This window comes from Cladophialophora bantiana (genome assembly GCF_000835475.1).
Source record: "Cladophialophora bantiana CBS 173.52 unplaced genomic scaffold supercont1.26, whole genome shotgun sequence".
Taxonomy (NCBI): Eukaryota; Fungi; Ascomycota; class Eurotiomycetes; order Chaetothyriales; family Herpotrichiellaceae; genus Cladophialophora; species Cladophialophora bantiana.
In genome coordinates, this window is record NW_015971600.1 from 139518 (window position 1) to 163903 (window position 24386).

At 51.8% G+C, this 24386-nt stretch overlaps 6 protein-coding genes across 6 annotated transcripts; 2 read left to right on the forward strand and 4 right to left on the reverse strand.

The window, feature by feature from the left end:
- Positions 1-8503: 8503 nt before the first annotated feature.
- Z519_12116 (uncharacterized protein) lies at positions 8504-11818 on the reverse strand (the record flags this gene model as incomplete). Its single annotated transcript, XM_016769823.1, has 3 exons — positions 8504-8590; positions 8667-11562; positions 11622-11818. The coding sequence occupies 3 exons, from the start codon at positions 11816-11818 to the stop codon at positions 8504-8506; spliced, it is 3180 nt and encodes a 1059-aa protein (XP_016613882.1).
- Positions 11819-13142: 1324 nt separating this feature from the next.
- Positions 13143-14165, forward strand: Z519_12117 (uncharacterized protein; the record flags this gene model as incomplete). Its single annotated transcript, XM_016769824.1, has 1 exon — positions 13143-14165. One exon carries the CDS (start codon positions 13143-13145, stop codon positions 14163-14165), a length of 1023 nt encoding a protein of 340 aa, XP_016613883.1.
- Positions 14166-15640: 1475 nt separating this feature from the next.
- Positions 15641-16943, forward strand: Z519_12118 (uncharacterized protein; the record flags this gene model as incomplete). The annotated part of the gene is made up of 2 exons (XM_016769825.1): positions 15641-15876; positions 15929-16943. 2 exons carry the CDS (start codon positions 15641-15643, stop codon positions 16941-16943), a joined length of 1251 nt encoding a protein of 416 aa, XP_016613884.1.
- A 467-nt stretch (positions 16944-17410) lies between these two features.
- Positions 17411-18857, reverse strand: Z519_12119 (uncharacterized protein; the record flags this gene model as incomplete). Its single annotated transcript, XM_016769826.1, has 10 exons — positions 17411-17614; positions 17688-17716; positions 17782-17788; positions 17855-17950; positions 18046-18116; positions 18180-18219; positions 18303-18383; positions 18463-18570; positions 18627-18695; positions 18771-18857. 10 exons carry the CDS (start codon positions 18855-18857, stop codon positions 17411-17413), a joined length of 792 nt encoding a protein of 263 aa, XP_016613885.1.
- Positions 18858-19532: 675 nt separating this feature from the next.
- On the reverse strand, positions 19533-20747 carry Z519_12120 (uncharacterized protein; the record flags this gene model as incomplete). Its single annotated transcript, XM_016769827.1, has 1 exon — positions 19533-20747. One exon carries the CDS (start codon positions 20745-20747, stop codon positions 19533-19535), a length of 1215 nt encoding a protein of 404 aa, XP_016613886.1.
- A 799-nt stretch (positions 20748-21546) lies between these two features.
- Z519_12121 (uncharacterized protein) lies at positions 21547-24258 on the reverse strand (the record flags this gene model as incomplete). Its single annotated transcript, XM_016769828.1, has 1 exon — positions 21547-24258. The coding sequence occupies one exon, from the start codon at positions 24256-24258 to the stop codon at positions 21547-21549; it is 2712 nt and encodes a 903-aa protein (XP_016613887.1).
- Between the last annotated feature and the right edge of the window lie 128 nt (positions 24259-24386).

Sequence of the window (24386 nt, forward strand, 5' to 3'; positions counted from 1 at the left end):
GAGACCTAATTTATTTAGTATATCATTAACCTTAGCTAAATTCTCACTCACGGTAACGCAGTTAGCGCTAGACCGGGAACGAGAGTAAAACTTACATAACTTAGACTAAGTTTAGTCGTAGAGTAAGGCAGAAAAAACTAGCTCTAAGCTAGGAGTAGACGGAGAATTCGTAAAACCGCGGAAAGCGCTTCTTTCGTTAGTACGCTATTATTATTCTAATATTATAGAACTTATAATTCTTACTAATAAGGCTGGCACCATAGCTTAACTAGAATTAAGTATCTAGCTAGACTTCCTCGTACGTAAGAGACTATATACATATTAGTAGCGTCTCTCACCCGAGTGAGGTGGGTAATACTTATATATCTTATAGTTAATCTAAACGAGGAAGAAAGAGACGAAGAAGGCTATAGTAAAGAGCTTAAGAACTAAAGTAAAGGCTGAAGTGAATTAAATCTTACTCGCATTACTATAATAATATAAAACGGCTGTCTCACCTAAATCGAGTAGGAATTTAATTACTTACTATTGTTAGTAAATGACTATTTAACTACCATATCATTATCTTCGTCATTAACAATTAAGACGGTCTATCTATACGATGAATTAAGGCTATCTTTATACTCGTAGCGACTCGAGGACGAGTCGCTTTTTAGAGGGGGGGCAACTGTCACGAACCCACCGTTGTCCCTAAGTACTCTACGCCCTCCACCCGAATCGGGTGGACGGTATAGAAAGAAAAGGAAAGGATAAGGTAAAGAACGGTTAAGGCACAAGGCTATCGGTTAACGCTGCCTTACCCTTTTCACGTGATAGAAAGAGAGGAAGCTATAAGAGTCTCCTCTCACTTGAATCGGCTGAGAGAGAACTCTTCCTTTTTCTCAAGCGTTGAGTCGTTGTCAATAGGGCTACGTGAATAGAACAAGGCATTCAGCTACTCCAATTCCTTTGTACCTACTGCGTTGCGTAGGTCCCTGATACATGGCTTTCCCCACGGGGCTTGGAGTGTACTTGTTACTGTCAGTAGCTAGACACGATAGTTTTACCAAGTATATGACCGAAGGTTCCCCAAATGTTCCCTTCATAGCAAAACACGACAGTTTCGTATGACCAAGAGTTCCTCAAAGGCTCCATTCATAGCTCTGGAGATCTCTTGCCTGCCTCGACCACCTGTTTTCCAAGCTGACTTGGCGCCCTAGGCCGCACTCGAAATAGTTGGATGCTCACAACACCAAAGTCGGCATCTGTCTCAACATAGCTAATAGTACAGGGTGGATGATAAGCTTGACATTTGCAGCGCTGATCGTCTACAACTCATTGACGGCCAACTTGCTCAGTGTACAGCTGAAGGCTAAACCGAAGTCACAAAGTGATGGCAGACACTCCCACTATATAGTTTCCAAAGCCAGAACCACATGACGAGGCCCAGACTCATTGCATTTGGGGACGAAAGGAATTGGAGAATTTGCTTGCTGTCCGCTGAGAGCTTCGTAGCTACTTCCACCGCAGGCACTATCTCGCTTCGCTGCCAGTGGCGCCTCTCGTCTGATTCGGCCGCAGCAAAGTCTACCGCTTGGCTCTTACCTCTTGCCCCTTGTTTCGTGTCTCCCATCTCTTGTTCTTCTCAATATGAAACAGGGTATATTGGACATCGCGGATCCGGGATAGGACAAAGACTACGGAGGGGGAATGTGCAGACCTTGTCTCTGTGTTGCTGTCACTTCTTGCTGCATTCAGGCAGACCGACTGTGGTGACGATCTGACTACCAATGACTGACCCCAGTGGCTGCAGAACCGCTCGACAGTGCTTGTCGCTCCACTTCATCTCAAACCAATGGTTTCATCAGCGAGTTTTGCGGTCTCGAATATATAGCCTGAACCCAAAGGAAATGGGGCGGGGAGGAACAACGGAATGCTCTTAGTGCAGACCTGCAGCCGGTCAGCTGCTCACAGCCAAAGCATCAATATATCAAAATGAATACAACAACCGAACTGAGGTTGGCCTGCGCGTTTGCTGCTTGGTCTACGTGGTGCGGGACCAGAAGTACTGAGGGTACAGGCACGTCGGAAAAGCTATTTCTAATTCAGCAGTGGTCAACGAACTACCTGATTGGAAGACATGACGACCCATTGTCGTTGTTCTTCTTGTTGTCGCCCACCAACTGACTCGGTGCAGACCCCGGAGGCAGCGAAGATATCGCGTTTGACGTCTGCGGTCGTCTCATTCACCAAGCCTGGGATTTCAATCTGGGTGGCTGCATAATATCCCTGGCTTCTGAAAGATGAATTGGCGATAGCATCTGCCAAGGGAGACGTTCTGTTGTTGTGACATGTCAACCTCTGTAGTGGTACCAGCGGAGCGTTTGGACTGTGTTTTCTGGAAAGAGCACGTGTTTCTTGGCGACTCGTCGTTGAGTCTCGGCTCGTTTTGTGCGCACCAGTCCCTTGGTGTTGGCATAATATTTTTTGAGTGATATGTCGCTCAATTTCCCCCAAGGTATCAACAGCCTGGCCAAATTTCCACCAAGCTGTTCAAGAGCCTGGGGTTCGTGTTGAACTCGGCCACTTACCGCACTTCGCTAACCCCCCGATCAAGAACCGCGTTGAAGTCGACCACTTGTTGAGCGGCCCCAAGAGGCCGCCTGACACGTCCCACTAATACACTACCAAAACATTCCGGGGGCGTGTCAAGGTCTCATACTCACGAGGTACCGACACACGGATTGGCACATCCTCTATTCCTCGGCGCTACTCGCTGCCCCTCCAATATTACAACATCCCCGGTCGCTTCGAGTCCACCAAGAGTTGCGAGTTTTGCATTCTCGACAGTAGGGGTAAAAAGGCAGCACAATCTTCCCTACGCTTCGTCTTCCATCTTTCAATTGCAATCGCTGAATCCTTTGCCTTGTCAAGCTCACTTCGCTCTCTCCCCTCTCACATCGGCGCCATCGCTACGGCAAACACTGCCCTTGACCATATTCTAGAGCGATATCGTCTCAGCAACACCACCTTATCCAGTCTCGCCCCTGTTCCCTCCATGCCATAGTCTCGATCTCCAGAAAAACCTATGTATTCAAGTTCGCCAATTATTGAAACTCGAGCCTCACGAACTTCTACAATCTTGCGGAAAGGATGCGGATGATTATCAACTTGAGTACCTGTCGCCATACTTCAACTATATAGGGCACGTATATCGCTGCGTCCTTCTTTGCAACTAGGCATGGTAGCCTTAGTTGGCCCGTTTACGAAAATCCTTTCCCAACACGCACCTCGACAACATGTGTCACGGAGACCTATCGAACTGGGAAAAGTCGAGCTTAGAAAAATCTTTCAAACCTGTGGCGAGGATGCCGATCAAAATTTGTGAAGTGGTCAAGCAAACCCCCCTACAACTACAGCAATTGGCACTCCGGAGGAAGCTAAAACAGCCTTGTGCGGCGCCGAAGTTATCAACCAAATATCTATTCAACTGGCCATGAGTGATATTCGCGACATGGGCCGAGTCTTTGACAACAACACAGGACTAATGGCCCTATAAGTGACCGATAGTGACTGGAAGTTCGAGAAGCAGAAATTGCGATTCGAAGACAGAAACGTTCAGGCCGTTTCAAGTGCCACAAATGGATCGAGACCTACATACTCTACGCGGCGCAGGATGAGCTCTTTCGACCACTACTTGTTTAACCCAGGCTTGAACGGATGGTAACTATGCTGTGCTCAAAATTGGCGAACTTGGACATATAGTTTTGTTCTTCCAGAGTGAGGTCCATGGCTGTTTTCCCTTTCAGTGTCTGAAGGAGGTGGGCTACCGAGGTAGACTAGAATTTTCAGACACTGAAAGAGAAAATAGCCGCTCATCTCACTTTGGAAGAACAAAGAAGCTATGCATCCAAGTTCACCGATTTTGACCACAGCGTAGTTACCGTATGTTCAACCCTGCCCTGCGATGGGAGGCACCTTCACGCGGTTCAGGGTGTCAGTACTCCTGTGTCGCCGGCACAGCGAGGAAGCCGAGACCTCCCAGCTCCAGCTATTTTGCTGCTGCATATTCAAATCTTCGGTCCACGGTCGATCGTTTCACGATACGGACTTGCTCGGGTATAGAATTCCTCGGGAACCATCGTTTATATGTTTTGGAATGAACAGATCTCTTTTGGCATTCGCGCTGTAGTGTACTTTCTCCGTCCTGCCGATGTGTGTGTCCGTCTTGTGTTTCTCCGCCTTAACAGAATGGTTCCGGTGTCCGTTTACGACGATGCGAGGCGCAGGCAGGTAGACAGGCAAAAAGGCAGGCAAGGAAGCAGACAGGTCGATACACATCGCCCCCATTCAGTGATTGAACCAATGTGGTTGCGGCCGGCGTGAGTAGTGAGAAGGTGGTGCGCAGAGCTTCCACCTGCGCCAAGACCCGCTAGACCCAAAGCAAGGGGGCCGAACACAAACAAAAAAGCAACTTCCACCTCCCCTTTCTCTTCTTTGCTTTCTCATTCATCCCACTGGTCTTTTTCTACTCTCTAATGGAATGAGTCTATGCATTCAAGTTCGTCAAACTTGAGCACAGCATAGTTGCCATCTGTTCTGGCTCCCAAGGGCCGGGAACCGGAGTTCCATTGATACAACTCTGCCGCTTACCCTCGCCGTTCCTTCTCTCACGCTTCCAACAATGTTTTGGTTAATAAAGCCCAGGCTCCGCTTACTACTGAGACGCCAGGTGACAACCACTCGAACCGGCTAGGGGGCTCTTTTCAAGAGAGCGCCGCCATTGGGTATTGACCACCCAAAAGGATTAATGTCGACAGATGATCGGCAATTTCCCCTTTCTCAACTCGGGGCCAAAAATGTCGGTTTCGAAAGAGAACAGGTTGCCTCATTGCAGAAACCTCTTCGGTGGCTCGATAGTCGGTTTGCAGCCCACCCAATCCAAGAAACCTGTCGCCCGACCTCGCCTCACTCCGAATATCTGAGAGATTTCGGGAGACCGGTGGACCAGTACAGTTCCTTGCCACCGGACATAGCTGACGGCCTCGTTCCGCAACGTCGAGGCCCTCACCATTCACAGAACCCGGCTCTATTCTAACTTTTCTATATGGGATTGGTCCGCAATGGGTTTTCCTTCAGACAAACCAACTCTTGGAGATTTGGAATCAAGAGTGACAAAACGAGAATACCCCCCGCACGTTCACAGGATCTCCTGTCATTTCAACGATGACGACAACAGCCGCGCATCCCAAGGAATGACGGACTGCCTGCATTCAATTCTACGGACAACCAAAAGTTTGCACTCTTGGTGGAATGTAATATGTTACTCTATCACCGAACTTTGGAAGCCGAGCAACAAAAGTCCTTAACAGCGTGGCATTTTACATTCTACCGAAAGAACTATTCTAACAATGAACCCGGGATCGTTGCGCCAAGTCACTCGCTGACAAGATGTTCCTTCGATGATCCAAGGACAACCGACATCCTTACCATCATCGATATCAATATATATATATATATTGGTTGGCCCGGCATTGAGTGTACACCAACCTAACTTGTTGCTCTACCAGCGTCACCGCCGTCAACAATTTAGCGGATATGCCATTGTTGTCGGTTGCCGGTATTCCCCACAAGAATGGCAGAATTTCTTCAAGAAGTGAAGGCCCTTGCGTCGTTCTTCCTATTGGAGACACGAGACTCTCTCTCTCGTGGAAAGGGCTGGCTTGATTCAGCCTTATCTGAAGACTCTTCCTAGGACTTCCGGGAAGAAGGCCCAAGGCTTTCCCAAAGGCCATTGGAAATCGGGCAGCTAGGCTCCCCAAGGCAGACTCTTGCCAAAAACGGCGCGGTGAACTCGCTTCGGGGGAACACCGTCCGGTCGGCAAAATTTGGGAGATCTACTGCCATTGAAAATCGAGCCGCTAGGCTCCCCGCGGTCGAGTCTCCCAAAAATGGTGCGGTGGACTCGATTCGAGGGAATACCGTATGAGTCGGTAAAAACTGGGGGGCCTACAGCCCTTGAAATCGAGCCGCTAGGCTCAGCACGTCCACATCCGCCAAAGTTGGCGGGGTGGAGTCGCTTCGAGGGAATACCGTACGGTCGATAAAATTTGGAGCCTTGGGCCTACAGCGATTAAGAGTCGGGTCGCTAGGCTCAGCACGTCCACATCTGCCAATAATGGCGGGTGTTCAACGACAGTGTTATCGCATGGGTTCAAACTCAGCAGCTGACCGAGCTGAGACGAGTGATGAACACCGCGGACGCTTCAGCGAAGGCGATAAGCCTCCGAAACCCGAACCAAGCCCATACGGGTCGTGGTTCCTGCGTCAAAGTTGTCCCTCCCCTAAATGTCCTAGACTTTGCAAATGTCTTCAACAGTTGCACTTTCCACCCGAGCCTGCCGTTAGTCGGAATCATTCGGCACACTGGGACAATCAGATACGTCCGGCTTTATCACTTCAACATGGGAGTTTTCAAACTTTTTTCCAAGGGCCGCTCGTATGATCTCGCGATGACCTCTTTCCTCGTCATATCGATCGAAGACTGCATCTTGTTTTGATATTGTCCCGCGAACGGGTCGAGAGTCGTTGTGTCTGGACAAGGACTCTTAAGTTTATTATATATATATATATATATCTATGCAGATGGGGTAAGACGTCTACCCCTCAACCTCGCTACGGTCCTGGCATTTTTCTTGAAATAAGTGGAAGGGGAGAGGTTTTGCCGCTTGCAAAGATTCTCCAATACACAGCGTACCACAGGAAGAGTCGGGACAAACGTGGACCATACTTGACCTCTCGGGTGATCCAACCCTCCAAACTAGGACGAATGGACCGCAAGAGACAAGACTTTTGAGTGCTCCAGTTCAAAATAGGCAGCGGAGGAGAGGCAATCCTCTTATTGAGAATCCAGAGCGTTGTGATGGCGGAAAGGAAACCCGCTGCCACACGCGCAACCGTTTGTCTCAACAGAAGGGAGACGTGTTCCGCTTATACCCTGGCTCAGACCAAACTCAGCTTGGCTCTTTTCGCGTTTTCCGAGGACAGGGAAGAAAAGGGAGTCGGAACAGCTAAAGGAAAAAGAGTTTAAACAGTACAGGAAAGGGAGCCTAAACGGCCAAAAGAAAGAGAGTTCGAACGACCGGAGGGTAAAAATATCGAACACTTGAAGGAAAGAAACTTTGAATGGGTAAAGGAAAGGAAGGTCGAGCCGTTGAACGAAAGTGAACTCAGCCAGTTTATGGTCTGTGAGACGCTGTACCAAGAGAAACCTTGTGTCCGCGAGGAAGAGAGACATGTAGCTCACAGAGTGCACACACTGAACGGAGATTCACGTTCCAATCTTGGAGACCTTGGAGAGAACGCGGCGATGGTGGCCAAACAATGCCCCCTTTCTCTTTCAAATGAAGTGGGACAAAGTTCTCTGATGCGCGATGTCAGGTTCCATCTCGGTTGACATTCAAGGCGGCGAAGCGGAAAGAAATCTCCCAGTCCGTTCCAATCCAATCTCCAGCCATGCGGACGTCTGTTCTGGGTCGAGATACCGATACCGTACGTAGGAAGGGAGAGCGTTCACGGTCAAAAACCCGGGTCGATGCACCGAACGTCATCTGTATACTACGTTTCTGCGTCCTGTTGGATGAGGACGAAGAGGACCGACGCACCGATCGTCCTCCGTATACTTGTTGACGTCCGGATGGAGGACGACGAACATGATGGTGGTCGTCTAAGGGCGTGAGTACAACTGGATTGTCTATCCTTGCTTTTTGGAGGGTGATCTCGCGCGGAGACACTCAACAAGTCGGGTCAAGTGACGTCGTCGGAAGTAGACTCTCGAGGGCCGAGTCAGGGTTTGTTTTGCCCGTGAGCTCTTCCAAATGAGGTGCTCCCAAACCAGCCTTGACGCTGGCATCGGAATGGGAGAGGTCGACGGTAGCCAGCTGGTGCAGTTGGTACAGAAATTGCCTGGGCGCTCGAACAACAGACACGATCTCTGGCTCCAATTTGTCATGTCTAGTCCACCGAGGTTTGAGGCGGAATCCGAAGGGTTCTGCTCCCTGACCTTCGGAATTACGTCTAAACTGCGGACTCTCGGGATCATATCAAAAGGCGCTCTCTCACAATGACTATCGAGATATTTTGGGTGAACATTTAGCTGTGAAGGGGGAAATGGCTTCAGTGCAAAGATGCCCAAGTGCCGGGGAAACATGATCGTCGACACTGAATGTATTATACCAATATACCCAGTATCAAATACTCCTTTTGACGAGTCTGCCCGCTACCAACAGTCCCAACCAACCGGGCTGAATCGACCTTGCTTGTGCTTGTGTGTATGTGTATCAGTCCCAGGCCTTCTCTTGATAATCATCAGCCTAATTCGTGTCCACTCATCATGACCATGCGGTACCCGTTTGCCATAACCACATTGCTTGTTCTCCGGGCTTCTTTCTCCTACTAGCAGCGGTGTGGAGGGAGCGAGCGAGGGAGGCAGGATCGGAGGGAGGCAAGACAGCAGGGCGGGAGTTCAGTCTTCGCGATAAGAGAGCTTCCGCATCTCCGCCAATCTCGCCTGCGCCGCATCCAGCGCATTCCGCAACTGGAGGATCTCGACCTGTAACACAACCACAAGTCAGTACATGAATCCTGCAGAGGCAGAATCGCGAAGAAGAAAGATGACAAACACATACCTGCTGCTCCATTTCCCTGACCTTGAATTCATGTCCGCTCAACCTGGAATAGTCCATGGAGTCTCCTTCATCCTTCGCCTTCTGCTTGATTATATCCTGTACCTGCCTGACCAATGCACGACAGGCCGCTCCCACGGCCCTGCTGGCCTGTTCCAAGTGGTCCTGTGTCTTAGACATGAAACTCGCCTTGACCCGGGATGCGGCAACTAGTTGTGCTGTCGAGGCAGCGACATCGTTCGACGCTACGATCAACTGCTCGGGGGAGTTCCGGCCGGAGATGACGCCGTCGGCGGTTTCAATGAGGGTGTTTGTCGATGTGGCAACGGCCTTTGCAGCGGAAATCAATCCCTCCGTCCATCGGTTGTTCTTCTTGTAGAACGCGGTGCGAGACGAGGATCCTCTTCCTTCACGCACGATCTCGTTCTGCGATTCCGTGGCAGCCTTGATCAGCTGTGCAATGGCACTGGTGACGGCGATGGCGGCTTCCAAGATTGAGTCGTTGATCTTCAACTCGTATGTCGAATAACCCTCGCGAGGCTTGCTCTTCATTTTCGCGAGCCGTTGCGCGGCGGCATCGATTGCGTTGGCGGCCTTGGTCAACTCCGAATCAACCAGGTCACCCAAGTCACCGGTAGTCTTGAGCTTGCTGCCCTTTGGTGCAAAGGCATCAGCGAGTTTGGACAGCTTTTGCAGTTTCATGAGCACATCGTGGTTGCTGTTGATCACCACATCGGTTTTCTGCACGGGTTCAAGTCCTTCTAGGCGGAACGACTGGAGATTCCGGAAGAACTGAACCGTGGAAATGGCTGACTGCCGAGCTGAGTCGATCAATTGGTCGGCTTTCTTCTCCTCGGTTGCGAGGCGGGTCAGGCCCTTGGTGTTAGACAGAACATCGGCGATGGACGCTGCAAAAATGGAGACGGTCTTGATGATGTCGGCGTGTGGGCTGTTGGGTCCATCCGCGACAAAGTTATTGAAGGCGGTGGAGAATTCGGTCGCACTGGCCGAGGCCTTTTCGATCTGGGACAAGACATAAGGGGCCGTGGCGTTTTGATTGCCGGCTTGCATGGGAGAGTCGAGTTCGTACATAGCGTCATCCACTCTTTGCACGCCGCTCTGGAGGACGGAGTCGATAATATCGTTGATCTTGTCGACGGTCGTCTTGATCACCTCGTCGATGGCGCCATCCAGCGCACCGTCTGATTCGCCGTGTCCCAACTTGAGTTCTTCGAGCTCCTCCAACGCCTGTTCCATTCCCGATTTGTAAATCTCGATCTCGTCATCCTTCTCGCGGAGAGCGGCTTCGTGGTCGTAGTTGCGTTCGCCCTGCTTGGCGCGGATCTCCTCCAGCTGTCTTGTCTTGGCGCGGACGGCTTCTTCAAGATCCGCCATTTCACGATTGTATTTGGCCAGCATGGACGACAGTTCAGATCCTTTGGACCTCTCGGCATCCTCGGCCCTCTCCAGTGCAAGCCGCAGTTCGCGCTTCAATTTCTCAACTTCTTCACGGTTGGAACCTTGGGCGCGGTCCTTTTCGTGCAAGGCGCGGTCGCGTTCGCGGATCATGTCGGCCAGTTCGAGATTCTTGGTCTTCATCTCACGTTCGAGGCGTTCTCGGCGGTCAATGGCTTCTTGGGCTGATGCCGCTTTCAACTTCAGGGACTTTGTGGTTTGAAGAAGATCGAGATGCTCTTGTCGGAGTTGAGAGTACAATTTCGCCAACGCCTCGTACTTGGATCGCCACGTGTTGACCTGCTCCTGCAGCGCAGCAATCTGGTCGTCCTTGGATTGTGATTGCATCTGGAAGTTGGCATTGAGCTGTTGCAGCTGTTCCTCGAGGGCCTTCATGCGTTGGTCGTACTGTTGAAGCATCAACTGGTCCCGCTCATACTGTGCCCGGGCGTTGAGGTTTTCCCGCTCCAGCTCAGCCAGACGACCTTGTGTTTGTGCAGCGTACTGGTCTCGAAGAAGCTGTTCTTGGGCAAGGCGTTGTTGCTCCGCCTGCAGTCTCTGTTGCTCTTCAAACTGGCGCTGCGCTTCTTGCTGCGCCAGCATTTGTTGCCTCTGCTGCTCTTCCCATTGTTGTTGCAGCCGTCGTTGCTCCGCTTCATACTCTTCTTGTTGTCTCTGCGCTTCTCTTGTCCAAAAGTCCTCGATATCCTTTTGTGTGTCCGGGGTCCCATTCTTCGTCACGGGAGTAGGAGGTTTCTCGATTTCTTTCGCCGGTCGCTTGGGGAGGGCGGGCTTTTCTTCGTCGTCGGCAAGGAGATTGGGAGGGTCTTGAGGGAGCTTGGGGACGGTGATGAGGGACGTGAGATATCGCAGGTTGGAGCATTCGTAGTAGAACTTGACGAGACGATAATGCTGGCCGTCGTATCGAGTGCGGAGAGGCTCCAGAGCATCATCATCGCCCGTTGTCGTGTGCATCGCCCGGAGCATGCTGGTGATGAACTTGTAAATGCCATAGCTTTCTTGAACCAGTGGCACCAGGGCTGCAATGCGACACTCGTTGTTGGAGCCGCCACGAAAGTGGGAGAAGATCAGCTTCTGGAAAGTGTCAATCTGATCCTGCAAGGTCATCAAGTCCGAGATAGTCTCATAACCCTCGTTCGGATCGTTTATCGACTTGAGGCTGATGTACTCTTCATACTCAAATAACCCGTTGAACTCGGGGTGGTTGCGGTGGAAGCCCAGCTTGGCCAAGAGGAAGAAGACATATTCTCGGATCAGGGGACCATATCCTCGCAGTCCTTCTCCTGTCACGCCTCTAGCGAGACTCTCGATCCAATTGATATTCTGTTGCGCCTCTTTGACCGTCACGGGGTGACCCTCCTGAAGGACTTTGTGGATGGTTATCAGCGCTTTGAAGGTCTGGACCTCATCGGCCATGACGGGCCTGCCTCATCGTTAGCATCCGACCAGGTACATCGGCCAAGGAGGAGCATGGAGACATACTGGACCTTCATCCCAGCCCAGAAGGACAAGGAGGATCGGTGATCCCACGTGTACACTATGCATGATCGAACATGTTTCCTCTTGGGTGCCGTCTCTTCGATGTTCGTTGCCTTGCGGATGTTGATGGCGAGGTCCGACTCGGTTTTGGCCATGTCGATATTACGACCCGTGCCGGTTGCGAGAGCGGGATAGGCCATGTGGGCAGAGTGATCGTCGACGACTTGAGTCTTGCCGAAGCCGTCGTAAATTGCGCCTGCGCCTGAGCGCCGTCTCCCGGCCGCGTCGTAGGTTGGAGGCACGAAGAACGCCAGTCTGACTGCTTTGGAAGGATGCGAGGGAAAGATGGAAGAAACGATACAGTGGGAAGATCAATGGGCCTGTTGCATCACATCGCCGTTAGTTAGGCAGACGAATTTCAAGCAGAAGATGCAGTTGCTTACAGTGTACGTGGTACGTGGTTCGGCGCAGTTCACGACGCTCCCTTCCGGCATGCGCGGCAACGCCCAACAGCTAGTGTGTTTGTGGTATTGGCGCCTTGGCCAGAGCACGTGACAAACTCTTCAGCTTGTGCCATTTCATCAAATGATCAACAACATTGGGGTCTACCACGTACATCTCTACGAATTCAGCTGTGATTGGCGTGACAATGGGAGGAATTAATGACAGCAGTAATATTTCTGTCCTCTGAAAATTACAACAAGATTAAATGGGTTGTGATGGTGATGCGGGCGTCGATATACCTCAAGGACCGGCCCGCGACTGCGGGGAGGGCAGAGCACGTGACATGAGAGAGTCGCAGACGTCAGCTCTTGCTCCAGCAATTCTCTTCATCCACCAGCTTTGAGCCTCCTTGCATGTTGTCTCTTGTCGCGTCGATCTCTTGGGGCTGAGCAGCCCCATGTCACCCTGAGTTGAGATCAGTCCGACCGGCCGGCCAGCCGGGCGAGAAGAAGAATGAGACAGCTCTACCTCCCTTCCTCCCTCCGAAACTCCTTACAGACGCGCTCAGACCATTCTACCTCGATGCGGCCCCTGCGAACATCTCGTTGCTGCACCCCTCACTTGGCTTGAGCAATTTCCGCGCGGTAAAACCAAACTATGGCTGTGACTGTTGCGCCAGTCGTTAAAGATGATAGACATAACAAATCAAAGGCCTGTTCAAGACGCCACCTCGGCATAGCGCAGTCAATATTTCAGTGCAGGCAGATCAAGAGGGAGGCGATACACGCGAACTGGAGGGAACCCGCTTTCCGCAAGAGGTAGTAGTCGCTAACTCGCGATCAAGGGATTCCAATACCTAGCGAGCTCCAAGGTCTATAATGTCCCTCATTTAAGTGAAGGCGAGAATGGATGTGGCAGTCTCTATTTCCATCCTCTTTGCCGGTTGCTCCTGCCTCTTTCTCTGCATCGTTCTCAACCTCTACCTCCAACTTCTTTGTCCGTTATACTTCACTTTTCTCTCCCTCCTTTCACTCCCAACCCCCAGCATCCCTCCCACCCTCCCATGGTCACGGATCCAACATGTGCGTGGAGCTAATTCTGAGTTCTCTGAGCCCTCTTCTTCCACCAGCTCCATTTATTGATCCCGCGGTCTTGCAGCTTCATGACGACGACCCTGTTCCAGAGGATGCTACCGAGGACGACTTTGCCTTCGTCAATTCCACCGATGATGACGTTACCTCGTATGATGGGGCAGGTGACGATTTTGATGAAGACTCAAGATCGGCCCAATTTGCGGACAACGGTTCAGCGTCATCGTCTGTGTTCGATGATAATCCTCCCTCTGAGATCACCCTTCGGTCTCTGCGCGGGGAAAGATGTCGCAAGTCCGATGGCAGCGTCGACGACGATGCCAACCAAGAGATTGGATCGCACGCCACCCATCATGCTACCCCCGAGAATGTTGGCAATAACGGCTCTACATCTTCACCCTGCAGCAATGATGTTCTTTCCGAAGCTCAGAAGTTTGACTATGCCCTTTGCCAAATCACCGATCGTATTCTCCATGACAAAAAACTGTCGAAGTTTGATTTCGACAGGATTACTGATGGTTTGAGTTTTGCCCAACAGTGTGAACTGGAAAACTGGAGATCTTGCCTCGACCCAACAACCCCGAAGGAGTGGAAGATATGGCTATTTCCAAACTGTCCTGGCCCGGGAATGGGTGATGTCAAGATGTGTGTCACCACCTCGTGCCGTCTGCTGGCGCGGTGTGAGAGCACCCGTATCCAATTCTTTCCACGGTATGGGGTTCAGTGCAACAGGCACAGACGCAGAGAGAGCGAGTCAGCCCAGGACAAGAATGATCTCTGGTGCATGGTGCAATGGCCTGAATGTACCGGCGACCCGTTAGGAGGGCTTTGTTGCAGACTCCTCTCTCGTGCCGCTGGTGACATGGCGCTCGGACGGACCATCATGTGCGCATTGAAAGGACAATGTGAAGAACATCAGGCAGAGGAGTCGGATGATGACGATGAAAACGAAGTTAGGAGGCTTCAGGAGATGTTGTTGAAGCAAGCCGGCGTGAGGGGGTGGAGGAGTTGACGCCGTTGCTGATAAAGTGATGTGTTAATGATGACTTCAGCCATGTTAGGCAAGATGAGATTGACAGTCTCATTGCTGACTCGAAAGCTCCAGTAACCCCCCTCGAGATGACAGCTCTCCAGGCAAGGCGATACCATACCGTATTCACGGCGCACATTCTTCCATCGGCCGCGTTTTGACATCCGTCTTCCTTCGCCGCTGGCGTTGTTGCTGCTTGCGCAATCTTCAAAAAGGTATATAAAGGAGAGAAAGGAAGGAGGGGACAAAATTTAAGGGTATTTTCGGAGCTTAAGGAAGACAGGAGGAGGAACACATCACCTGCACTGGAACGAATCTTGTTTCTGGTTTTGTCATGTTGTCTTTTGCTCATCTCTTATCAACGTCAATGGAGTGGGGACGAGCTAATGGTGCTTTTGGGAATGATCACTGCTCCTGCTTGGGTGCAACATGCATGGGACCGGAAGAAACAAGGATTAATACTGATGGAACGGAAAGTGAGTATGGAAGATGATGGGAAAGAGGAACGTTATATTGTTCCTGGACAATGATCATGTCTAGAGCCTCCTTGCTTGATTTGGCCGTCCGTGTGACTCCTGTCTCTCACACAGATCCAAAAAGTCATGTAGTGTCCCCTCCTCCATAGGTCATGCAAACAAAATCCACAACCAAGTAAGCCCTCTATCTGCTGTATAACCTTGTGGCCCGAGCAAGTGAGGAGCGGATCTCTTTGTCAGCAGCACAGCAACGACCGACAGCGGCAACCGACTGCTGACATAGGATCACACTGACATAAACAGCAGACGACACAGATTAATACTGACATGGATGCACGCAGATACAAGGACACACTGACGCAGACTGACACGGACAACTACTGACAACGACAACAAAGGGACCTGACACAGGCACTGCTGACCCAGACACTACGAGGTTCTGACGAAGAAGACACCGACACAGAGAGCTGCCGACGTAGCAAGTTACAAGTATACGATAGGAAACCTGACAGCAGACACCACTGCAGACTGAGAAGGGATAGCGAAGGCAGAGTGAGAGAGTAACTCACTAGAAGAGGGGGCCAGCCAGTCAACGTGCCTAGGTTGGGTGCGTTGTCTTGCTCCCGCGTTGTGGGCTGTCGATTTCCACCAGCTGTCGTCGTCCCATGTCTCCCGACAAGCAAAACAAAATACCCTTCCAAAAGATGAGCTGACGCGGAAGCACGTTGAGAACAACGGCCATGAAGACTTCAATACCGAGGATACGTGCGGCGTTTTGAACAGGTCATGTGACATGAAGCCCTCGTATCTCGTATAAGTGCGGGGTTCGAACGGTGACGCACTTGGCGAGTCATTGACTTGCGGATTTTAGAGCGCTACGCAACCACACCAGAGCAGCCCCAAATACTGCTCCAGGGAGAAAAAAAGTGCAGGACCATTGTCAGCCAGCATTGCACCGTGGATAGCACTGCAGGCAGCATCATGGACAGCAGCACGGATGGAACAGCAAACAGGAAGACGCGTGCAACCACGGAAATGAGCGTAGACAAGGACGCGGACGCAGCCTTAGGAATGAGCATGGGCAAGCACGCGGACAGGACGAGAGGAAAGATCAACGACAATCTGACCGAGCTTGCGGTCCTCGCGCTCCAAAGCCTCAATGACGCTTCGAGCTCGAACACTGACGCGGTCCAGATGAGGAGTGTGGAAACTGCTAGGTACAGCACCTACCAAGAATTCCTGAACAGGGCCTGCGTTGACCACGAGCAGTAACGAAATCACTTCCCAGCCGATCATTGTGCCGAGTGACCGCGAAGAGGATCATGGTGCGAACCGCCATGACAATTGCAATGAGAATAAAGACCCCAATTCCCACCACGAGGCCAACGACCAAACCGCAAACAAGCGCAACGGGCAATGTTACACCATCATCACGGAGGGGGGACAAGAACGGTTGATCATTGTGCTGAGTGACAGCGAGGAAGGTGATGGTGAGAACCGCAATGACAATGGCAACGAGAATGACAACCCTGACAATGGTGACGAGGCTGCCAGAGACACGCCTCGAGAACCTGCCGCTATGAGCGATGGGCGGCAAAGCGTCGCCGTTATCGAAGGCTGCGGGAGAGTTCGCCCCGAGAGAGCTGGTAGGGCCGCGAGAGAACAGGCCCCGATGACGGCACGCCAGCGAATCCGGGGGTTCAAGACACTGGAGGACAAATCCGGGATAGACATCATAACACGCCGGAGGGAGAGGGAAAGACAGGAGGACGCAATAGATGACGAGCAGGAAAGGAGGACGAGGTCAGAAGAACAGACCAGCCTATACCGATACTTCCAGCGCAATCGGCGGCCGCTAGAGGAGCAACTGGTCGAGCTGAAAGAATTTCTGGCGCATCGCTGCAACCCCGCGGTCACCAACAGGAGGATCAACAGCCCAAGCGCCTTACCGGGCAACCCCACCTTTGCACAGCTTCTGATCTACTGGGACTTTTCCGGGGGGAGGCCAAGCCTTGAGGGGGCGACCAGACTTGAAGGAGAGGGAGAATGGGAATGGCAACGGCGCCCCGCGCTTGACTATATATATAGGATGGGAGGGGAGTTAGCAAGTTTATTTGTTTGTGGGTTTCATTTGTTGGACGCATTTCGGAGAACAACCGAACAAAAGACCACGGCGGGAGGCTGGCATGGTTCGCAGACATATAATATATTGCGTTGTCATCAAAGAGTCTTGCTCGCCGCTGTCTGCAACTATAGACCTATGCAGACTGCAGGTTTTGTTTGACCCGGCCATTGCACCAACAACCTCAACCTCGGGGCGTGAGTTTGTACAGTGGTAGCGATGGTCGAACTTCTTCTTCAGCTTCTCCCCTCCTCATCGTCAACACATCTCCGTGTTTGGCCATTGAGCGGGCGTGATAAATCGCGAGCGCAAGGTGGATATTCATTTCGTACCACCGCATCCCGGCTCAAGAGAAGGAAATGCCTTGATGGACAGAAAAAGACAAGTCAACTCTCACAAGTCTTGGGCGGGCGATTTTTGGGGGAAGGGGGTTGTATTGTGGTGTAATGACGATAGAGTGTATAGTAATGTAATGACAATACTGGTGTATCGGTATCGTATCACTCACCTCCGTCACACAAGACGCTCTGCCCCGTGATGTTCCTTGCCTTGGAACTGACCAGGAAACTGACGAGGTTCGCGATGTCCTGGGGTGTCTGGTCACATTGGAGCGAGCCAATTAGCACACATCAACCCAAAGAAGAAGAAACACAAGCCGGCCACCGGAGGGTGGATGGGGTGTGCTCAAGAGTCGAGACAGCCAGTCTTGGGCTTGGTCTTGGGCTTACCTGAGCGCGCTTGAGAGCGGCTCGAGACTCGACGGATCTCTGAAACGCCACGCCTTTCTCAAGGCCTTCGCGCTCCGCGATGCTGGCATCGATTTGACGCCACATCTGGCAAATGGGCAGTCAGCAAGAGCTACAAGAGAGAGACAAGGTGAGCCTTTTTTGGGAGGGGGGTTTTCACATCCGTGTCAACGGGCCCAGGGCAGTATGCTGTTTTAGAGGGGGTGGCTTGTCAGCAAACGGACAGGCAAGCTAGAACTTTGGCACAAACAAACCATTAACCTATTTACCATGTCAGTTGCACTCTGTGCCGCCCTTCTTCGCCAGTGGATAAGGCACTCCACTCACATTGATATCGTATTTTGCAAACTCCAGCGCGGCCGACTGGGTCAGGCCCCGAACAGCCCATTTGCTGGTGGAGTAGGCGACACTGTGGCTTGCGGACTAATAGGCCCCGAGAAATCGAGTCAACAAACGCGGGATAACCTTTTTCTTTTTTGGCAATGGGACCAGGAGGTTCTGACGAGCTTCGCTCTTACCGGTCGATATCCTGCTGTTGAACAAGCCGCCACCATCTTTCCGCCTTTGCCCTGTTTGATCATCTGCTTGGCTTGGTCCATTTTTCAGTCTCTCCGGCCCCCTTCCACAATCATTGCTGATGAGTCTCTCTTACCCGCTTCTCGATAGCACAGAAATACTCCCCTCACGTTGATCTGGCAGTGCTGTTAGATTGGGATCGGAACAACGAGACCTGGACGAGGGAGGCGATGGAGGGGGCCGCATTTTGCTAACTAACGGACTGCACCCTGTCCCATTCGGCGACGCTGACTTCCAGGATGGATTTTGGCACGAGGATGCCGGCGTTGGCGACCATGACCTGTAGGTAACCAGGATCAACAAAATGGACTTTGGGGAGAGTTGTTCAAGGGCGGTGACAAGCAGGAGGCCAGTTTTACATTCAGTTCTCCAAACTCGGCCACAACGTCGGCGACCATCTTCTGGACTTGTTCCTCAACACTGACATCGGCGACGAAAGTCGAGGCTTTACGGCCTGGAGCACAGAACTGGGGTGTTACAACCGAATTTCTTATTCGCTGGGGAAGAGAAGACAGCACATCACCTCACCCTTTTTCTCAATCTCGGCTTTGACGCCTTCGAGATCTGGAAACTGAGCTTGTATATCATTCAACTGCCAGTGCGAATTAGCCCCGAGGTTGCAATACCATGCAGTGCACAGAATTGTCCGATGGGATAGATTCCTCACAGCAATGTCCATGCCATCGTCCGCCAGCTGCAGGGCGATTGCTCTTCCTATTCCTCTCGATGACCCCGTGACGATTGCAACCACCATTGTTTCTTTGATGCCTTCTGTTTCTGTTTTTCTTTCCTGGAGCTACTATGCTGAAGCCCCGTAGATCAACGCATGCATTCCATATTGAAGTTATCTCGAGTAGAGGCGTCATATATAACTGTCAGCCGGGCTCCGGGTATTCGGTAGAGACCCAAGGCGGGGAACAAAAAAGGTGTCGTGCTCCAACTTTAGGCTTCTCCAACGCATTCGCTAGGAAGACCGCGGACCTTGGCCCCGCCTTACGAACCGTGTTGGGACATGGCGAAAAGAAAGGTTATTGAGCGATCTGATTGATCAATGAGACAACTTGGAGTGGGAATGATATTAACACTCGTGTGTTCTATGAAAAGAAGGCCGCATGCAGCGAGGTAGTAATGGGGTAACCAGGTCCTCTTCTTGATCGACTTCTGCGGCAAGGCTGAAATATCACTCTCGCTACTATGTCAATGTCATCGTCTTCTCCCGGCGCAAAGTAACCCAGCTGCTTTGAAAAGATAGACTAATCCCCTCCGTCAAAAGAGAGCTTGGAATCCCGTAGGTGTTGCCGCGGAGGCGGATTCGCTAGAGTTAATGCCCCTATCCCTGCCGGTCAGATCTGAGTGTGTGTTAGTCATGATTCCCAAAAAGGAGAATCAACATGCTCAAGACCGCGCATTACCATCTGTTCTTTGACTCTCACTGTACCGCACACTGCCACCGCGACCGACGTTGTACTCGGGTTTGCACTGTCACTGCAGAGTCGCTGTCGTCGACGAGATCTTCCCAAAAATCCGCACCGTCCTGGCCGAAAACAGACATCCACACCTGAAGCCACGTCTGTCGATTTGGGGGCCCTTCACGTAGTGTCCCACATTCTCCGTTGAACATGTCTTCAAGGTTCCGGCTTGGGGGTTCGCTGATATCCAGGGGGTCATGTCTGGTGTCTGCCGGTTGGAAGTGAGCATCTTCAAGAGGATGTCTCGTGGCAGGATCTCTGCCTCCCAGAGATCGCCACATCTCCACCGCGATTGTGAGGAATGCATCCTCTCCCACCGCCGTCCGGACACGCAGATCGGTAGCGCAATAGCCGCAATTGATCAAATCATAGCATATTGGCCTTTGCACGCCGCCTTCCAGGTGATGGACGGCGTCAATAAGAAGTAGCGGCAGGGAATTTCTCAGGTGAACGCAGCCGATGCCGTTGAACTTGATAATTTCAGGTAGAAGTATATGCCTAAAGGATCGATCGACATATCCTGGGGCAAAAGCCATTGGAAGTGACGGAAGAGTAACACGTAGTGTATACACGCCATGAAGTAAGAGTTTTCCGAGCTGGACACGGGCGTCGAGACGCCTCGCGATCTTCTGACCCTTGGTCGGGTACCATCCACCATCACCCTTGCACTCGTGTACGAGTTCGGCAAGTTGTGGACCATACTTGGGGCCTTTCTCATATCCCCTCAGGAAAGCATCCACCGTCTCCCGAGAAATGAAAGGGGGCCGATGGGCATAGCACCAAAGTGAGCCACGATTGAGATTCGGATGGTTGTCGTGGTTTGGGCAAACCCCTTTCGGTTTCTTTCTCCAGTCAAACAGAACTTTGCAGCTGTAGCATGCCACCATATGTGGAACATCTCTCTCCAGCATTTGAACGAACCGAGCCTTCTCTTCAGGATCTTGTTCGAGTCGTATATCATGTCGCTTGTCAAGCACTGCCCGGCAGTATTTGGAAGCGAACCCAAGGGATGCAACAGAGCTCGGCGGTAAGAAGTCGGCGACGCACAGCAAAAGTTCTGGTGGCAAGCTGGTCAAGGTCAAGACGCCGTTCCTGGAAGTGGGCCGGGAGCGGTGAGCCTGACGCCGCTCTCGTGAGGGGAGGCAACCTTTGAAGAGGGGAGAGAGCTTGGACATGGCTTTGGTCGCGAAGAGGATATGAAGGTTTGTGTGGTATGCATACAAACGCAAAGTCAAGTGTAAACAAAAGAAAACTCAAATGTAAATGAAAAAGCATGTCCCAGTGAGAATATTTCGAGTTACAAAGGAAGAAATGGACGACAGCGGAATGAAAGTTCTTTGGCAGGGTGGCCTTTGCAACCTGAGAGCCGACGGCAGGCAGGAGACAGAATGAGGATCGGCATTGAGCGGGCGAGAAGGAAATAGCGACAGAAGGAAAGAGTGACAGAGGACAGAAGGACAGAAGGACAGAAGGAGAGAGGATGGAGGAGGGAGCATAGAAGTGTGCCGGTGCCAGTGCCGGTGCTGGTGCTGGTGGCGCTGGCCTCGCTACTACCGAGTACCTCGTACACATGTATCTACACAGCCAGAAGTGTCCACCAGCCCAGGCACTGGCCGTGAAAGCCAACAATGCAAAACAAACATGTTAGCCGTGCTCCATGTTGTGTCCCAGTTGGTCGCTAACATCACCGAAGCCATCAGTGATACCCCGGCCGAAAGGCTTGGACAAAGGAAGGCGTCACATCCTCACCGCAAGTCCTCTCAACATCATGGCGTTGAGCAGAGATCGTGGCGAATGCTTACGGTTGAAACTGACAACAACTTGAAGAAAACTCAGCCATGACATTGTCCCGTTGACAATAATATCAACCAATTTCTTGGCCGAGGCTGAGACTAATATTGGAACTATCTCGTTTTCTCTACATGATTTTCTTATTTCCTCCAACGCACGGCAAGAAGGATACCTTATGTCTCTTCAAAACAATTCCTTGGCCTGTTCAACAGCCTTATTCGCATTTCCCTCACCTCCAAGTCTGGTCGCTAACCATCCCATCGCCTTGTCAGCCACCATCTCCCAGACGTCTTTCTCTGGCAAAACCTTGACCTTCAACCAAGCAACTGCCAGCACTGTGGCTTTGATAGCATCCTCGCCTTTTTCAGTGAAGATGTCAACGCTGGTAAATTGCTCTTCAGTAACCCCAAGGAGGGCGAGAAGATTCTTTGAACGGAGCCACGACCCGTCAAACTCCTCCAAACCTATAATCTGGTGCATCTTTTCCGTGTTACTGAGCGTCGTCAGGTCAACCGGTGCCGCGTGCTCGCCAGCCTCACCTGCAATATCTTCTTCATTGCGTGTTGAGCCAAACCCAAATCCCATTCTAAGAGATCGGGCCCTCGTCTTCTTTGTAGTGGTGGCTGGTGTAGAAGCGACGCTTCCGAAGAGGCCCCCCCGGTGCGGTGCCCTGGCAGCTGGCGGGGGTGCGGCGGCGGCGACAGCCGACGGGCGCAAAATTTGGCCGTCGGCCCGTGGGCTAGTCGCACCCGCTCTACAAGCAAACCCCCCTCCAGCGAAGGATCCACCGGGCGCTGCATAGAGCGATACGCGACCTGTTAACCCCTTCGTCTGCACAGAAGGCGCCGACCCCATGGAGACCCTCTCATCAATTCGCTGGCCATGGTTATCAACAGCCACGAATGAGCACCATTTCCCCCCGACTTGGAAAAGGACACCCAAGCGGACAGCTTCTCGTTCGACAATGAGATCCCATTTTCCTTCGTGGACAGACTCGAGAAGTTGCCCCCCAGAACTTCGTGCTTCGGTAATCCAGCCACGGCCCTCTTCGAGTTCGAGGATTGCCTTCTTGGCCGCCAGTTGATGAATTGTTTCGCCCATGCCGATATCTTGAACAGGAACTTTTAGTTCGAGAGGACCATGCGCACTGGTGCCGCGAAGCACAACTGATTTGGGTACTTTGCGGGTCGCTTCGGGACTGAAAAGGAGGTAGACAGTGGTGCGATTGAACCGAAATAGTGGCGGAATCTTATGGGGTGCCTGGAGGATTCTTGGCACTGAGATAGTTGGCAAGCTTTCATAGCGACCTACAGGAGGGTTGGTTGGTTCTTCGGTCGCATTGGCATTGAAGAGGGAAATAGGTGTCCTCCCCTCTGGCTTCTTCAGATCAGGCACGACATCATCTTCAGCTTCTTTGTCCTCTGGGTCAACCATCTCGAAGTCTTCATCTTTGAAATCCTCCACGTCCTCCCCAAATTGGACCTCGAGTGTGTAGTCAGTGATATGGGGGGTAAGGGCGCCCTTCAACATGCGAACCACCCGATTGTCCAGCTTTTCATCTGTGCCGACAAACTGGGCGAAACCATTGCCGGCGCGGGCGACCCCCTCCACAAGTGCAGACGAAGCGCCATCACCGATACCTAGTGTGAAGAAGCGGGCGTTGGGCGTCTGCTTCACGAACGCGAACACGTCATCTTGATTCCAGATTTCACCATCGGTGAGAAGCATGACTTCGAGGGAGAGGTCTTTGTAGCGGTTCTCAACCGTCGCCTTCACTGGTTGGAGCATTTCCGTGCCGCCATAGTCTGCTGCGAATGTCTCTAGGTGCTTGAGAGCATCCTTGAGACTTGACTGATCGTATGTTTTACTTCTCTTGAAGAGGAAGGAGTGCCGCGTTCCAAAGGAACAGATGTTGAATTTCACACCCACTGGGAGCGATTTCAAAAAAACCTTCATGGCGGCAACCAGGAGTCCGATCTTCCCATGCATACTCCCACTTCTATCCACAATGAACACAATCTCAGGGGAGATGTTGGGAAGATTGAATTTTGGAACCAGCGTGGCCATGAGTGCGCGTTGGTTGGGGATTGTAGAGTGAGTCTCGAGCAAGGCACGAGGAGTGTCAGTGCCTTCAGCAAGGACAACGAGAATGAAATCTTTCTCGAGTTCGGTAGTACCGAGAGTTAGCGTAGCCGAAGCGTGATTGTTGTTGAACGAGTCCTCGGCCATGATAGATGTACGCCCCATGGTAACTGCGATTGGATGACTTGGGGACTGTAGGCCGCGCACGATCAAACCTTCTTCAAGCGTCACATCGACGCATATGGAGATACGGCCTTTGCCAATCGCGGCGCTCTGGACGGCGGCAGCAGAGTCGCTCGATAGTGGCCCATAGCGAGGCGCCACGATGGTTGGAATAGTGAAGCGTGAGCCATCGGTTTCCGCATCGCGTTTGAGTTCACCGAGGTATACCAGTTCGACATGGACCTTCTCTGCAGCAGGAACATTACCGATTGACGTGGTGAAGACGTCAGAGGCTTCGGGCAGCTGCTCGAGCAGAGCAGCTGCTTCGCCCTGCGCAACCGCTGCCTGGTACTCTGCTTTCGCCTGTTGTCGCTCTTTGACAGCACCGACGATGGTCTTTGCGCCAATAGTGCATTTAAAGCCAACCACACTGACTCCGTCATAGAGTGGGAAGGTGTAATGGACTTGATCAAGACTGTGGTCTCCGTTGTTGACGAAGCTCTGTTTCAAGGTGGTGCGCGAAGTTGTTGCCAGAATTTTTGTGTGTGAGGACAATTCAATTTGAGGAAGATACTTTCTTTCGGTTCCGGGCTTCTGAACGGGGACATAGCACCCACACAGGCGGCGCTGGTCATGGTACCAGGAGGACATGATGGAGAAGTCAGTGTTTCAAATGATTGAAAGGGTGGAAGAGATGGAGAGATAAAGAGATGGAGGAAGAAGGAGAGGAACAATGGGTGATTTAAGTTCAGTGTCACCTGAGAAGTAGGCAGCCGCGC